Here is an 18384-nt window from a genome sequence, read left to right on the forward strand (position 1 = left end):
GCATAATATTAAAGTATGCACAGGGAAATATTACAGTATGTAAGCACTGGACACTACATAAATATCCCACAATGCAACGCAGGAGTGACGTCAACACCAACATATCAGACAATGGCGGACAGCGTCCGTCAATAACGCTTCACTTTAAGTGTAAGTTTATTTTTTTAAATTAGCGTTGCAGATGCTGGTAGAGGTGAGGTTGGCACAGGTTACCATGGTTACGCATCTTCAACCGGCGAGGAGGCTCTCAGGGAGTGACGTAATAATTACAGCTCAGATACACACGTGTTGGTTTGTAGTTCATCATTTGTCACTCTGTGTGATGGAGTTACACGATTGGTCGGCCAGCGGTGTCGGAGCTTCCCCATTGGCCGTCGCTCTTTCAAAACCAATCGGAAGGAGCGGTTTTCTGTTACGTCATCAGGAGCGTTTAAAGCGGTTAACCGCAGCTAGACTGACTGTGGATGTATAATAAGAGCTGACGGGCCGCCGCCGCTCAGCCTCGCAGCCAGTTTCTCCCGGTGGCCACTCGCAGTATTGCAGTGAAAACCCCCCCGCAGACCGCCATCGTAAAAGAGACGCCTGCAAAACCGTTGACAGGACGCCTCGAACTGCAAACAACGTCAACTATGACTCTTTCTGTTATGAACTTTTGGAGGTTTTATGTTTGTAAAACTTTCCTCGAGCCGAGAAAAGCGATTTAAAAATCCGTGACGTCATCACAATATAATGTGTATGGGCCGAGCGGAAGCTTGTGGGCGGGGCCAGCGGGGGAAACACTACTGCGCATATTCAGTGGGCCGCACAACGTGGAAGCAAACCCGGAAGTTAGAAACTTTTTTTGGCGTATGTGCCAGGCGGGCAGTTCCTAGAGGACTGAACGGGCGCTCCATGGCGCTGAGCCGGCGCCTGAGGGCCGCCGCAGCCTCGGCGTCTCCTCAGGATGATGTCAGCAGCTCAGCCGGTGGCGGTGCGCCTGACGCAAGGAGGCACGAGGGAGAGAAACAGTTAAAACACCGCAAACAACCATCAATGCAGCGTGAAAATCACGAGATCCGCACGACAAATCACTTTACCAGTAAATATTACTGGGAACCACTACAGAAACCAGAAACCATGTCCCAGTCAGACACACCAGCTGCTGAAGTTTCATTTGAATTTTGGCTGTTTTTTACATCAGCAGGGTGGACAAAATATTAGTTGTTGTTCTCTGGTTTCTGTGACTAAACTGCTGTTCTGACTTTCATCCGTTCTCTCTGTCCTCCTCCTCCTCCTCTCCTTTGTCTGCTCTCAGGTTTTTTGGTGTAAGAGTCCTTTAATCCAGTGGCTCATCCAGTTAATCCAGTGTGATAATGGCGAGCAGCGATCAGTCGTTCTGCTCTGTTACACGCTCATCAGCAGCTTTAAACTGGAACCAGTCAGCTAGAATCAAATCTGAACTGGGATCAGTGACGTTCCCGTGTGACCTCACAGCCAGATTGTGTCTGAAAGGTCAAAGGTCGCTGTGTTCCTGATCATTCATCGAGACCGACTGCAGGAAATAAACAACATTTTATATTAAATGGAAACAATAACGTCAATAAAACCTTTAATTAACGTTTAATTAACCCTTAAACCTTCATTTCAGAAGCCTTTAATTAACACATTAAATGTATTTTAAGAGTTTGACTTTAAATGACATGAACTGTAAATATGAAACAAATCCATCATAAAGGATTCAGTATTTAATACTAATTAATGAACAGATTCATCAGTTATTGATTTTTAATGGATTATTAACGACTTATTAATGCTTAATGAGTTTTCTGCATTTTAAACCTGAATGTTTACAAAACAACATTACAGGTTCATTTCCTTAATTCATTTATTATTTTCTAATTAAGGTGTAAAATCAGCTCAAAGGTTTAATAATTAATGGATCAAGAGTTATAAATAAATTCATGGTTTTAATGTGTTTCAGGAGTAAAAAACATAAAATGTACAAAATAACATTAAAGACACTTTTATAGAAATAGAAACTTTTCCATCAAAGGTTTAAATTCACCTGTAATTTATTAATTAATATGTAATGAATTATAAATGTTTAAAGGGTTTTTAATGGTCTCAACAGTTTAATCATTTAATATTTACTGAATGAAATGAAAACCATCATTTTCACCTTCAACAGGAATCTGTTTTAAATTCAGATGATTTAAAGTTTTTAATCCTTTTAAACCTGAATTTAATCCATGAAAACACTTTAATTATTTAAGGTTCTTTTCTGTTGTTTTTATTATTTTACTGCTTCTGTGGATTTTAGCACCTGTAGATTATCAAGATTAACATCATTCATTAAATTCATCTTCACATTGTACCCGTAAAAATCACTTTAATGGTGTTACTGGATTTACTGGAAGTGTGAAAACACCAGTGAAATAAAATAAGAACAAAAATATCAAAAATTCAGTGTTTGAGCTTCATGATGAATTTCTGCTTTGTTTTGTGATAAAATGTCTGAAGGAAGCAGGTGTGATGGAGGAGGAGGAGGAGGAGGAAGAGGAGGAGGAGAAGGAGGAGGAAGAGGAGGAGGAGAGGGAAGAGGAGCAGGAGGAGGAGGAGGAGGAGGAGGGAGCGGGAGGGAGCGGGAGGGCTGGACCTGCAGGAGGATCACATCAGTCCGCAGGTCACCATCACCTCCTCACTAACACTCTGCCTCTCTCTCTGCTCCTCCTGGCCCGGCTCGGCTCGGCTCGGCTCGGCTCGGAAGGTTTTCTGCTGGAGCAGGACACAGAGCGGGACAGGACAGGAGCGGGACCGGGACCGGGACCTGTCCGGTCATGCTGGGCGCGGTGAAGATGGAAGGGCACGAGGCTCCGGACTGGAGCGGATACTACAGCGAGGAGGTCGGTCACTCTCTGTCCGCTTTACCGCCGCTTCCTCCGGGGAGCTGCGGCTCTCACACCCGGGTCACACCGGCCCGGACCCGGTGCTCACTAACCCACATTTAACGGAAAATTCTCCAGTTTAAACCGATAAACTTCACATCCGTTTCTGTCCCGGAGAATTCCCGGAAAATTCCCGGAAAATTCCCGGAAAATTCCCGGAGAAACGCGGAGACAGAAGCGACGCGGCGGCTTGTTTCTACACAGTAAATAAAAGTTACTTTAATGAAGTTTTTGATGTAAATTAATTAACTTTATTTAAAAAGAAGAAAAATGTTTCAGCTTCATAAAAAGATCAAAACTATAATCACAAGCTTGAATTAATTATAAACACAATGTTTGATTAATTAAATCAAATGAAATATCAGAGACACACGAGCTGCTGAAAATATGTTGAACACATGTTGATCAATACATGTGATCAGCAGCGGACTTCACACATAATCAATAAACGATCGTTCGCTTCTGTTTGTGCATCAAACTGAGATGAAGAAGAACATAATGAAGTAATATTGATCATGTGATTTAACGGGACTCCTGATTTTTAATAAAGCTGATTATTGATCCAGTTATTGATCAGCAATATGTTAACGGAAGTTGTCTCTTTAATGTTTAATCACTTACAGACTTTTTATAATAATTAGACAATAATGAAGTAAAATCAGCTGTTTTAAAGCTGATGACAGATTTCTATAACCTGATAAATGTTATTGATTATTTCTCTCAGCGGCGGCGCACGCGCTGTTTCAGATTATTATAGAAATAGAGAATTAAATGTTGTGATTTTGATGATTTTAATTCATTTTAATGTTGATTAATGTTCGTGAAATGTGAGAATTAGCTTCATTATAAACATTAAATATAATGATATTAGTTATATAAAATTATTATATCAATTGTGATGTTAAATGTTTAATAGTTTAAAATGTTATTATTATTATTATTATTATTATTATTATTATTATTATTATTATTATTCAATGTGTTTATTGATGTTAATATGAAATGTGGTCATTATATTGTTTTTAAGCAGAAACATTTCAGTTCAAAAGTAAAACAAAATGAATAATTTAAGAAGAAAGTGATGAAGGACAGGTGACGTAAGACATTATCAGTTTGATCAGTTTGATCATTGATCGTTTAAAGTTAATCGATCTGTGATTAAAGTCTCCACTGCGTCGCTTCATTTTACTTTAAAATACTTTTTGTTTATTCATAAAATCATTTCGTAGATTAAAGGACGTTTCAGTGTGTGTGTTGATGAATTGACAAATAATAAAGTTATTGATAATGTGAGTTTAAGGGGATTATTAATTGATCCATTAAAAGCTGTTTATGTAGAACATTATTAATAAATTGTTAAATAGTAAAACTCCTTTAAAATCTCAGTTTCTTAATGAACTGCTTTTGAAATGAATGTGTTTTTTGTCTTTTAAATGTTGATACATTACAGTCATATTTCTCTTAATATCTTTATTTTTGGTGTTTAATTTGTCCATAAATTATCATCTTTAACAGATTATTAAGGAAATATTTAATAGATTATAATCTTATCGGACAAAGTTCAAAGGTTTATTAAAGACTGTAAAAACTGCTCACGTAGCATTAAAACATCTGTTCACACTTTAAAGGGGATTAAATTTGAATTTCTTGTTAAACATGTTGTGTTTTCAGGGTTTAATTCATGTAAAGATATTATAATACATTTAGGAAAAGTATAATTGTTTAACAGTGTTTTAAATTGATATTTAAAGGTAAGTCTGCTTCATTTGTTAATTAAGAGGTTTTTATTTCACCTGTTCAGATAAATTAAAGTTTGTTCTCAGTTTGAACTCAGTCACATAAAGCAGGAACCGTCTACTGATTATTGATTATTGATGCATTGAGGACGTAATTCTGTTTGTCTGCTGTTTGTTTTGGTGCAGAAAAAAGAATCTGAGCAAGAGTCGAGCTAATGATTGGATCTCTGATCTGATGCACAAACAAACAAACAAACAAATAAATAAGATCTAAATGAATCGGTCTGTCTCGCCGTCGGCCGTTCGGTTGTATATGTGTGTTTTCAGCCTTTCTGATGTGTCTCACTAGAGAATTCCATAATTTTGTGGCATAGTTGAAGAAAGCAGCGTCCTCCAGCAGATTTCCAACCTCTGAAAGAGCAGCAGCAGCGGACCTGAGGACACATGGGGGACAGTAACCACATGGGCTGGTTCTGACCCTTTAAGAGCTTTAAAAACAAGTAAAAACACTTTAAAATCAATTGTAAAATAAAGATGGAGCCAGTGTAGAGAGGCTGCGGTAATATGCCTCTCTTCCTTGTCGTAGTCAGGAGCTCGGTAGCTGAACTCTGGATGAGCTGCAGCTTTTCAGTCATATTTCCAAGGCGACCCGTAAAAAGATCATTACAGAAGTCAAGCTGACTCGATATATAAGCATGAATTCATTTTTCTGCATCTTTTAAAGTTAAAAATGGACATAGCTTCGTGATATTGCTAACACTTTAAAAAGCAGTTTTGGTTTGTTGTGGTTTTTGTTGTTTATTTGATGTTTAAAATTCAGATCAGAGTCTAAGATGACTCCGAGGCGTTCTGGTTTCTTCTGATTACCGAGTTCCTCGTGCAGCAAATCTCTTTTGGCTTTTGGGCTGACCAGAAGAATTTCTGTTTTCTCCTGGTTTAGTTTTTGAAAGTTATTGTTCATCCATTTATTGATTGCTGACAAGCAGTTAATCAGGGAGCTTGGATCATTTGGTTCGACTGACATGTATATATGTGTATCATCAGCATATTGTGATCTCTGACGATAATATCTAATGGAGCATATATAAGCAGAAAAGATATAATATAAATGTCTCAATGCAAAACACAGCTGGTTCTGGTCTAACTGGTTCTGGTCTCTCTGCAGGTGTACTCTCCGATGGCGGGCAGTGGGATGGGTTCTGGTCTCGGGATGGGCTCTATGTCGGGCTACATGTCTAGCAGTGGGACCACATCGGGATCCTTCAACATGTCGTACGGCGGCACTGGCCTAAGCCCTGCCCCCGTGGCAGGGATGGGTGGCTCCGCTCCAGCAGCCATGTCCGGCCTCGGCGGGGGCGTGGCTTCGATGGGCGGGGCACTGAGCCCATCCGGGATGAGCTCGGTGTCGGCCCAGCAGGCCTCGATGGGTCTGAACCCATATGGTGGTATGAGTCCTGCCATGAGCCCTGGCATGGCATATGGCGGTGGCGGGCTGAACCGGAGCCGTGACAACAAGGCGTTCAGACGGAGCTACCCGCACGCCAAGCCGCCGTATTCTTACATCTCACTCATCACAATGGCGATCCAGCAGGCCCCGAGCAAGATGCTGACGCTGAGTGAGATCTACCAGTGGATCATGGACCTGTTCCCATACTACCGGCAGAACCAGCAGCGCTGGCAGAACTCCATCCGGCACTCACTTTCCTTCAACGACTGCTTTGTCAAAGTGTCGCGTTCACCTGACAAGCCGGGAAAAGGCTCGTACTGGACCCTGCACCCAGACTCGGGGAACATGTTTGAGAACGGCTGCTACCTGCGGCGCCAGAAGAGGTTCAAATGTGAGAAGAAGATGACGACGAAGTCTGACAGCAGGAAGGAGGGTGGAGGTGGAGGGGGGGCAGCGTCTCCTTCTGGGGACTCCATCAAACCTCCAGGACTCCTGGACTCCTCTTCCCTGCCCTCCTCCAGCCAGGCAGCCTCGCCCCCCGGCCTGGACCTGCGGGGGGCCAGTGGGGCGGCGGACCTGAAAGTGTCTGGCTCCCAACTCCTGTCCTCCCTGTCGCTACCCCCCCACTCCATGGCGCACGAGTCCCAGCTCCACATCAAAGGAGACCCCCACTACTCCTTCAACCACCCGTTCTCCATCAATAACTTAATGTCGTCTTCAGAGCAGCAGCACAAACTGGACCTGAAGGCCTACGAGGCCCTGCAGTACTCGTCCTACAGCACTGGGGGGGCATCCGGCCTCGGTGGGCGGACCATGGAGCCTCTGGAGGCCTCATACTACCAAGGAGTGTATCCCAGACCGCTGCTCAACACCTCATAGTAGCTGCTGCACCTCCTGTTTGTTTACTCTGCATGCAGCCGTCCGGACTTCCTGTTGGACTGTGAGCGGATGCAGGACCCGATCCGGGTTCTGGTTTCTGCAGCAGCTGAACTGAACTTCTGCACTGTGACCAAACCAGGACTCAAACAGTCCCACTAACATTCAGAGGACCTGCCCCCCTTTTACACACAGAGACACCAAAACAGGTCAGAAACACATCCAGCAACACTTTATATCCAGTCAGACCAGTATCCCCAGTGTCACTAGTCAGACTAGTGTTACCAGTCAGACTAGTATCCCCAGTATCACCAGTCAGACCAGTATCACCGGTCAGACCAGTATCACCAGTCAGACCAGTGTCACCAGTCAGAGGCTGTGTCACCAGTATCACCAGTCAGACCAGTGTCACCAATCAGACTTGTGTTATCAGTATCACCATTTAGACCAGTGTCACCAGTCAGAGGCAGTGTCACCAGTATCATCAGTCAGACCAGTGTCACCAATCAGACTTGTGTTATCAGTATCACCGGTCAGACCAGTATCACCAGTCAGACCAGTGTCACCAGTCAGAGGCCATGTCACCAGTATCACCAGTCAGACCTGTATCACCAGTCAGACCAGTGTCACCAGTCAGAGGCCGTGTCACCAGTATCACCAGTCAGACCAGTGTCACCAGTATCACCAGTCATACTAGTGTCACCAGTCAGACCAGTGTCACCAGTATCACCAGTCAGACCTGTATCACCAGTCAGACCAGTGTCACCAGTCAGACCAGTGTCACCAGTCAGAGGCCGTGTCACCAGTATCACCAGTCAGACCAGTGTCACCAGTATCACCAGTCAGACCAGTGTCACCAGTCAGAGGCCATGTCACCAGTATCACCAGTCAGACCTGTATCACCAGTCAGACCAGTGTCACCAGTCAGAGGCCGTGTCACCAGTATCACCAGTCAGACCAGTGTCACCAGTATCACCAGTCAGACCAGTGTCACCAGTCAGAGGCCATGTCACCAGTATCACCAGTCAGACCTGTATCACCAGTCAGACCAGTGTCACCAGTCAGAGGCCATGTCACCAGTATCACCAGTCAGACCAGTGTCACCAGTATCACCAGTCAGACCAGTGTCACCAGTCAGACCAGTGTCACCAGTCAGAGGCCGTGTCACCAGTATCACCAGTCAGACCAGTGTCACCAGTATCACCAGTCAGACCAGTGTCACCAGTCAGAGGCCGTGTCACCAGTATCACCAGTCAGACCAGTGTCACCAATCAGACTAGTGTTATCAGTATTACCAGTCAGACCAGTGTCACCAGTATCACCAGTCAGACCAGTATCACCAGTCAGACCAGTGTCACCAGTATCACCAGTCAGACCAGTGTCACCAATCAGACCAATGTCACCAATCAGACTAGTGTTATCAGTATTACCAGTCAGACCAGTGTCACCAGTATCACCATTTAGACCAGTGTCACCAGTATCACCAGTCAGACCAGTGTCACCAGTCAGACCAATGTCACCAGTATCACCATTTAGACCAGTGTCACCACTCAGAGGCCGCGTCACCAGTATCACCAGTCAGACCAGTGTCACCAATCAGACTAGTGTTATCAGTATTACCAGTCAGACCAGTGTCACCAGCATCACCAGTCAGACCAGTATCACCAGTCAGACCAGTGTCACCAGTTAGAGGCTGCGTCACCAGTATCACCAGTCAGAGGCCGTGTCACCAGTATCACCAGTCAGACCAGTATCACCAGTCAGAGGCAGTGTGCTCCATGGAAACAGGAAGTAGCCTGTCTGGTACTTTACGGGTCACATGAGGAACAGACCAGTGAGGAGAACCTCAGTGGTCCTGCTGGAACCGGATCAGGGAGGAACGAGGTCATTTAAAACTTTATTGACAAGTGAAAGAACTTTAACATCAGTTCTAACAGATGTCAGTGATGTCATGTGATCAGCTGTGTGGTCATGTGATCCTGGCAGCAGCTTTCTGAACCAGTTACCTTATAGATGTTTATTACTGGTCTTTAGACCAGTAATAACTGGTCTAAAGACCAGTAATGCTGCTGAAAGGCTCAATGGGCCTTTCAGCGTCTCTCTGGGTTAAAAAGTCGGAGTTTATATTTCTGAGATGAAAAATGATGTTTTAACGATCTTGTTAAAATTAGAATTAAAATTGAAACCAACATGTTTGAGGCGAAGCTGCTGTCTGCTGGTCTGCTCTCGTTAGGCTTCGTTATCTTTTGGTAATTTGATTAATTGAAAATTGGACGCGCGGCCCCTCGCAGGTCAATCTGCAGTTTTAGTTCAGGTTTATATAATTTATTATTAATTATAAACTCACACGCTCTCATATTCTCATATTAATCATATTTTAAAATCCAACTCGTTGATACGATAAAGTCCTGAAGTCGTTTCATCGTCGTCTCTGATGATCAAACATTTAACGAGATGTTTCTAGATGAACTGAAGTCTGAACGATGAACGAATATATAAATATAGTTTCCTACAGGTGACCAAGGTAAACAGGTAAACAGGTAAACAGGTAAACAGGTGAACAAGTAAACAGGTGAACAGGTGAACAGGTAAACAGGTGAACAGGTGAACAGGTAAACAGGTAAACAGGTGAACAAGTAAACAGGTGAACAGGTAAACAGGTGAACAAGTAAACAGGTAAACAGGTGAACAAGTAAACAGGTGAACAAGTAAACAGGTGAACAGGTGAACAGGTAAACAGGTGAACAGGTGAACAGGTGAACAAGTAAACAGGTGAACAGGTGAACAGGTAAACAGGTGAACAGGTGAACAAGTAAACAGGTGAACAGGTAAACAAGTAAACAGGTAAACAGGTGAACAGGTGAACAGGTAAACAGGTAAACAGGTGAACAAGTAAACAGGTGAACAAGTAAACAGGTGAACAGGTGAACAGGTAAACAGGTGAACAGGTGAACAGGTGAACAAGTAAACAGGTGAACAGGTGAACAGGTAAACAGGTGAACAGGTGAACAAGTAAACAGGTGAACAGGTAAACAAGTAAACAGGTAAACAGGTGAACAGGTGAACAGGTAAACAGGTAAACAGGTGAACAGGTGAACAGGTAAACAGGTAAACAGGTGAACAGGTGAACAAGTAAACAGGTGAACAGGTGAACTAGTAAACAGGTAAACAAGTAAACAGGTGAACAAGTAAACAGGTGAACAGGTGAACAAGTAAACAGGTGAACAGGTAAACAAGTAAACAGGTAAACAGGTGAACAGGTGAACAAGTAAACAGGTGAACAGGTAAACAGGTGAACAAGTAAACAGGTGAACAGGTGAACAAGTAAACAGGTAAACAGGTAAACAGGTGAACAGGTTAACAAGTAAACAGGTGAACAGGTGAACTAGTAAACAGGTAAACAAGTAAACAGGTGAACAAGTAAACAGGTGACCAAGGTAAACAGGTAAACAGGTAAACAGGTGAACAGGTGAACAAGTAAACAGGTGAACAAGTAAACAGGTGACCAAGGTAAACAGGTAAACAGGTGAACAGGTGAACAGGTGAACAAGTAAACAGGTGACCAAGGTAAACAGGTAAACAGGTGAACAGGTGAACAAGTAAACAGGTGAACAGGTGAACAGGTGATTAACTTGTTACAAACTCTTATTACTTATTGATTATTGATCTTATTGAATCATCAGTTTCTTGTGTTGAAGTTCGTCCTTCAGAAATTGATTTTCTGTAGAAAGTTTGATCAGCTGATCAGCTTCCTGTTAGTTAAGACGAAATGTTTTACAGGAAATCTGACTTCACTTCCTGTCCGAGAGTCAGACCTGTTTGGTTTGAGCGTCTTCGGACCCGTCAGACGGACCGTCAGACCTCTCGCAGGGCCTCGACCCGCAGCTTTAAACTCAGCTTCGGGTTTCTGGTGAATCTAAATGTCGAAGGTCAACCTGTCGTCATAGCGACGCTGATATTTACAGAATCCACTGCAGATGATAATTATTAAAACTTTGATTACTTCTCCCACGACCTCGTCCGCCCCCCTGTGACCTCTGACCCCCCTGTGACCTCTGACCCCCCTGTGACCTCTGACCCCTCCCCTCGATTTTAAAGGGTCAGTTCACACAAATGACTGAAACACAGATTTTCCCGCCTCTCAGTTTGACGTCTGTATCGGACACATGGTTTGATCTTCTCTCCGCTGTCGTCAATCGACTGATCAGAACTGATTATTGATCAAACAGTTGCAGTTTTAAGACATATCAATAACTTTAAAATCTGAACTTCAGGTGGAAATAAAATAAAAATCTGTTTGTGTTTTGGATCAATCAGGAGAGGAAATCTGATTATTGACGAGTTCTCGATCTCTGAAAGTTATTGATTAATGAAATCTGACTTTAAGGGTTCAAGATCAATTAATCAATAAAATAAATCTGAAGAATCTTGATTTTATTGAAACATTTGATCAATAAATGTTTGTTTTCTTTTATTATTGATCCACCTTCCTGTGCTTTCAGTCACAACACCTGGTCTTCATCTTTAAATTAATTAAACATTTCTATTTTCAAATAATGAACATTTTTTATTATCAATTAATATATTGATTAATTGTTTTCATATCACAGATAAAATAAAACCGACGTGATTGAAACGATTGATCGGTTATTGATCAGCTGATCAGGAAGTCTCACTCTGTGTGTAAAAGGAGAAACGTTTTCTGACTGTTGATGTATTTAAACTCTTCTGTCCATCACTGATTATTGATTATTGATTATTATCATGTGCATGAATGAAGTGGAAGCTCTTTGTCTTCTTCTGGAAAAAAAAGGATGTTTTACTGAACGCTGACAGACACACAGACCCTCCTCTTCCTCCTCCTCCTCTTCCTCCTCCTCCTCTTCCTCCTCCTCCTCTTCCTCCTCCTCTTCCTCCTCCTCCTCTTCCTCCTCCTCTTCCTCCTCCTCTTCCTCCTCCTCCTCTTCCTCCTCCTCCTCTTCCTCCTCCTCTTCCTCCTCCTCCTCTTCCTCCTCCTCCTCTTCCTCCTCTTCCTCCTCCTGCCCCTCCTCTTCCTCCTCCATTGCCCGGTCTGCAGGGGGAGAGAAGAGAGGAGGAAGATGAAGGCTGGCTGAGAGGAAGAGGAGGATGAGAGGATGATGAAGGAGGCTTTGTGCTCAGCGGCTCGTCTTCGTCGTGTGTTTGTTCTTCGTTGGTTTTTGATGCATGTTTTAACTTATTCTGTCATTTTCAAATAAAACAAACAAACTCTGGAAACGTATTGATTTATTGATCATTGATCGGGATTCACCACTGAATCACTTCACACTCACACTTTTTATTAATGATTCACCTTGAAATGATTGATTAGAATAAATCATTGATTATTATTAGAGGAATAAATATTTTAACACGTTATAAAAGAACAAATTATAAATCATTGATAATTAATGATTATAAAATCATCAATAAATAAACAACAGCAGCGAATAAATCATCAGCAATGAAAGATTATTGATCAGGTTGATTGATTTTGTTGGAGAGAGTTTCTGATGGAGTGATTAATGACTGATCAATAAAACACTTATTAATCAATGAAACATGAATTCATCATGACGACAAACAGCTGATTGATCATTGATCGATCGATTAATCAATGAAACATGAATTCAGATTTTTACTGAAACTGTTTGATTTTGAGATTTTTCAGATTCATAATTTCATGAAATAAAAACAAAACAAAGTTTATTTTGTTTGATTTAAAAATTATTTATAAAATTAATTCATTTCCGACAAAAAACATGAAACTCAAAATGTTCCTGAAGCTGCTGCTGATTATTATTATTATTATTATTATTATTATTATTATTATTATTATTATTATTATTATTATTATTATTATTAATCAATCAATCAATTTTTATTTATATAGCACCAAATCACAACAGAAGTCATCTCAAGGCACTTTTCACATAGAGCAGGTCAAGACCGAACTCTTTAATTTACAGAGACCCAACAATTCCCCCATGAACAAGCCCATTATTATTATTATTATTATTATTATTATTAGATTTGAATTGATCAAACAGAGACAGACGCTGGCACGTGAATCTGATCAATTGATCAGTTTCTAAACCTCAGCTCGTGGCTGTCAGGTGGAAAACTCGTACATCCGGTTTTGAGGCTCGTTCTGGTAACAATAATATAATATAATATAATATAATATAATATAATATAATATAATATAATATAATATAATATAATATAATATAGTATAATATAATATAATATAATATAATATAATATAATATAATATAATATAGTATAATATAATATAATATAATATAATATAGTATAATATAATATAGTATAATATAATATAGTATAGTTTAGTATAGTATAATATAATATAGTATAGTTTAGTATAATATAATATAGTATAGTATAGTATAGTATGGTATAATATAGTATAATATATAATCTAGTTTTTAGTGTTTTCATATTTCAGATCCTCTGAGTCATAAAAACATTTGAATCATTTTCAGAAACGACACAAAAAACAGAAAAACTCATTAATTCAATAAATTAATTTAATCAGAACCTTTAAATTAAATACATCAGCTGATTGTGTTCTGATGATGATGATGATGATGATGATGATGATGATGTTTCTGGTTATTTATTTTTGGTCCTGATGTTTTCTTTTTGTTTATTTGTTCTTTTCTTTTTGTTTACATTATTTTCATGTTGTCAGTCGTTTGACTTCTTGTTTATCAGTTATTTTCTTCTTCTCTTGCTTATTTCCGTGTAGTTTTTTATTGTTTGTTTGTCTTTATTTCCGGTTATTTTCATGTTGTTTTCTTTTTGTGGGGTTCCTCTGTTCTCTGTTTCCCGGCTCTGTGTCTGTTGTTTCCCGGCCCTGTGTCTGTTTCCCGGCCCTGTGTCTGTTTCCCGGCTCTGTGTCTGTTGTTTCCCGGCTCTGTGTCTGTTGTCTCCCGGCCCTGTGTCTGTTTCCCGGCCCTGTGTCTGTTTCCCGGCTCTGTGTCTGTTGTTTCCCGGCCCTGTGTCTGTTTCCCGGCTCTGTGTCTGTTGTTTCCCGGCTCTGTGTCTGTTGTTTCCCGGCTCTGTGTCTGTTGTTTCCCGGCTCTGTGTCTGTTGTTTCCCGGCCCTGTGTCTGTGTCTGTTTCCCGGCTCTGTGTCTGTTGTTTCCCGGCTCTGTGTCTGTTATTTCTCGGCTCCGTGTCTGTTGTTTCCCGGCTCTGTGTCTGTTGTTTCCCGGCTCTGTGTCTGCTGGGACTCGGTTCTCCCTCCCCCGACATGCTGCTGAACAAGCCGAACACGGTGAACCTCCTGCGGCCTCAAAGCGCGTCAAAGCGCCGCCGCTGTCGCCGGATTTCGGCTCTCTTTGTGGGCTGTAACCTCCGCCGCAGCTCCGTGAACCTGAACACATCCCGACAGATTTACCTTTGATCTGAAGCTTTTTCACACATTTTGGCCGCAGAGCCGCGAAATGTCTCTAATGATCCTGTAATTATCCGCTAATTAGCCGCCAACATGAACATACAGCTGCGGCTGCTTTAAACTAAAAACCTCACACGAGCCAAACACAGAAAATTCAATCAATCAATTCATAGAAATGAAGATGTTTTATTGAAAATGATCATTTTATTTTTTTATTTGAAACAGTTTGTTTCTTTTTTATATAAACAAAAACTGAACTCTGATTTTATTATTATTATTTTTTGTCTCTGAAACCAACTGAAATATTTTTGATCCTGTTTATTAATTGTTGAGGTCAAAATGTTTGAAGCTGTTCTATAAAATCTAAAATATATTTCAACAGATTATCTACTTTATTTTCTGGATTTTGTTCCTAAATGTAAACAATACATTCAAAAATAAACGTGACATTTTCATTATTAATCCGCTTTTTTCCGCAGAATTGAATTTCTTTTCATCAGATTTTGTCAGTCGGTCGATTAATTAAACTTAAACATGTCTGGAATTAATTAATTACCAAACAATTGAAGCCAATAATTCAATTAATTAGATGAAGCCTGAATCTTATTTTCTGTCAGAATATTTAAACCAGAACAAACAGAATCATTTAACAGCAATAAAACCCGTGAAGCTGCCGGACGGACTGAGTCATATGTGTCATATGTGTCATATGTGTAAAATGACATGTCATTTGTCTGCGGATCAGCTGCTTTACTGACGGTGACCTTTGCTGGAGGTCACAGCTGTTTATCACTGAAGAAAAAAAACAAACAGGTCAGATTTTAATAATGTAAAATTAAATTTCACAAATATGATTTTAACATAATTCACTGAAAGAAAACATTTTATATCACAAACATCTGTTAACTGCTGCACTGAAAACCTCATAACTCCAGACCAGAACTCAGCCATGAGAATAATAATAATAATAATAATGATAATAATGATAATAATAATAATAATGATAATAATGATAATAATGATGATGATGATGATGATGATGATGTGGATATATAGCAGATAACACAAACACAACTTGAGTGTGAATAATAAACTGAACATTTGAGGAAAAAAAAAACAGCAAAAAGTTTTTATACATTTATTACAATAAATAAATAAATAAAGTCTTATTTCCTGCACGTGTGTCCGTGTGAGATAATTACAGAACATTTATTTCTCATGTTAGAAGGAGACGTTCATATCTGATCAGTTTATGATATTTATTTATTACTGTTCATCATCATCATCATCATCATCATGGCGTCTAGAAAAAAACTCAGATTATTATATCTTATTATATTATATCTATCTATCTATATATAGATAGATAGATAGATTATATATATATTTATATATATATATAGATAGATAGATGGATATATATATATATATATCCATCTATCTATATATCTATATATCTATATATATATATATATAGATATATAGATATATAGATAGATATAGATGGATATATATGGAGATACATCATGAGACAGTTTGGTTTTAACTGGACACAGAAAACAGAAACATGAAGGAATGAAGAAGATGAGGGTCACATTCAGGAAGAATAACAGAAATCATCTTTATCATCATCAGTCAGTTCAGAACAGGATTTAATTACTGTGGATATTTAATATTTGATATTTAATATTTGATGTTTGGATATTTGTGTCTGAGCGGGTTCAGATGTGATTGTTGTGTTTTCTTGTATTTGAAACTCTTGTTCGGTGTTTGAAGTTCTTAACATTTGTGTTTTAGAGTCGATGGACAGAAAAAGAATCAGCTGCTTTGATAATTGATTTGATCCTCCGGTGTTTCCGTGTTTTAGATCTTTATGAGCTGAATATTTCTGTGAAGACGTCAGTTTGGACATTTGCAGTGTTTTACAGGCTGAACTCCGACATCAGCAGGTTAATGGAGTCTTTGTTGCTGCAGCTCTGTGTGTGACATCAGAAACACGAACATGAAGCGGGAGAATCAGGATGTCTGCTGTCTAATAAACCGATCTCTCTGCCACCCAGCCTGCTGTAATACGAGCCATATGTTCCCGGCGGGGCGGAGCGGGGCCGGACGGGGCCCTCCGGCAGCGGCAGCGGTGGCGGTGGCGGTCCCGCGGCCCCCAGCATCATTTCACTAAAGCCCTCGGCCCCTTTTCTCTCTGCTCGCGCCTTATGGAGGAAAATGTCGGCCACAATACGGCGGCCCTCGGCCCCTTTCTTCCCCTCGCCTTTCATTCCCCCACTAGAAAGCCACGAACAGGGGCCCCGGGGCCACTAATGCCTTTTGATGGGGATTGGAATTAATTATCTCCAATAACACAATTGTGCTCGACCAACGAAAAGAGCAAAGAAATCCCCTCCAGAATCACAGAGAGAGAAGAAAGGAGGAGAGAAGGAGGAGGACGTTCAAAGGAGAGAGAGAGAGAGAGGTGGGGGGGGGCACAGAGGAGGAGGAGGGGGGGTCTTCATCCCAAATCTGCTCTGAGCAGCAGCTGCTTTTCCATTAAAAATTATACGGAAGAAGTTTATTAGGGCTTTGTGAGGTGGTAATATGCTTCAGCCGGGAGGTTGGTGGTCCGGGGGGGGTGGGGTGGGGGGGGTCCTTCATTACAGATCATGAAGAAGTGTGAGGTGGGGGTGGGGGGTGTTGGAGAGGATGGGGGGTAATTGGCAGAGATTTCACGGTTATTCTGGTGAGACTGGTTTAACTCAGAAAACTTTAAAGCAGCGAACTGAACTTCAGACTGATTGATATGATCAGCTGATCTTATAAACTCCGAGAAAAGAAACGTTTTGATTGGTCCAGAGAACCTGCACGGACACATTGTGTTTATTTATGTACAACATTTATATGTTGTGAACACAATCAGATATTAAATTAATGTCTTGGTGTAAAAAGGAAACACATACAGCAACATGAACTTATATATCATATACGGAGGGAACAGGAAGAACAAATCTCGAAGGATTAATTGAAACTCCGATAAATACAAGAAATAAAGATGAAAAATGGCCAAATAAGAATTTCCAGCTTGACTTTCTCTTCTCAACATCATATCTGACTAACAAGTAATAAACTCTTGTAAATCTTGCGCAAAAAAGATAATAAAAAGATGCGGATCTTGCGTGAACAAGTTCAAATATTATAACGATATAATAAGGTGAGCTGGGAATATATGTGAGAATATAAGATATAAGTTGCACAAACACTGAAGTTATTATGTATTTATTGATTATTTTGTTATCCAATAAGTACGAGAAATAAAAATGAATTTAACAAAAGAAGAAATTCTTCTTCTTACCAAGTTGAAAATAAATGAAGCGTCATTTTATTCTGTTCAGCAAACAAACTAACGGCAGCTTATTAATCATCAACCAACAGGAAGGATATACAAATATTAAATATCTGCCAGCAGACAGAGAACGTCCCGATCTGAAACCGCCAGGTCTGACGAGTCCGAAACCTGCAGGCAGACGAGTCCAACGAGTCTGAAACCTGCAGGCAGACGAGTCCAAAACCTGCAGGCAGACGAGTCCAATGAGTCCAACACCTGCTGGTAGTTGAGTCCAATGAGTCCACATCTGTGGGCAGACGAGTCCAATGAGTCCAAAACCTGCGGGCAGACGAGTCCAATGAGTCCAAAACCTGCAGGCAGACGAGTCCAACGATTCCAAAACGTGAGGACAGACGAGTCCAACGAGTCCAACACCTGCAGGCAGACAAGCCAAACAAGTCCAAAACCTGCAGGCAGATGAGTCCAACGAGTCTAACACCTGCTGGTAGTCGAGTCCAATGAGTCCAACATCTGTGGGCAGACAAGTCCAACAAGTCCAATACCTGCAGGCAGACCAGTCCAACGAGTCTGAAACCTGCAAGCAAACGAGTCCAATGAGTCCAACATCTGTGGGCAGACGAGTCCAAT

General features: G+C 40.8%; 1 protein-coding gene across 1 annotated transcript; it reads left to right on the top strand.

Annotated features, from left to right (window-relative positions):
• The first annotated feature begins 2650 nt into the window (after positions 1 to 2650).
• Positions 2651 to 7398, top strand: foxa1 (forkhead box A1). Its single transcript, XM_044375479.1, has 2 exons — positions 2651 to 2882; positions 5826 to 7398. Exons 1-2 carry the CDS (start codon positions 2817 to 2819, stop codon positions 6984 to 6986), a joined length of 1227 nt encoding a protein of 408 aa, XP_044231414.1. The 5' UTR covers positions 2651 to 2816; the 3' UTR covers positions 6987 to 7398.
• Positions 7399 to 18384: the final 10986 nt, after the last annotated feature.

The sequence above is a fragment of the Thunnus albacares genome, chromosome 15, assembly GCF_914725855.1.
Source record: "Thunnus albacares chromosome 15, fThuAlb1.1, whole genome shotgun sequence".
In the NCBI taxonomy this organism is placed as follows: Eukaryota; Metazoa; Chordata; class Actinopteri; order Scombriformes; family Scombridae; genus Thunnus; species Thunnus albacares.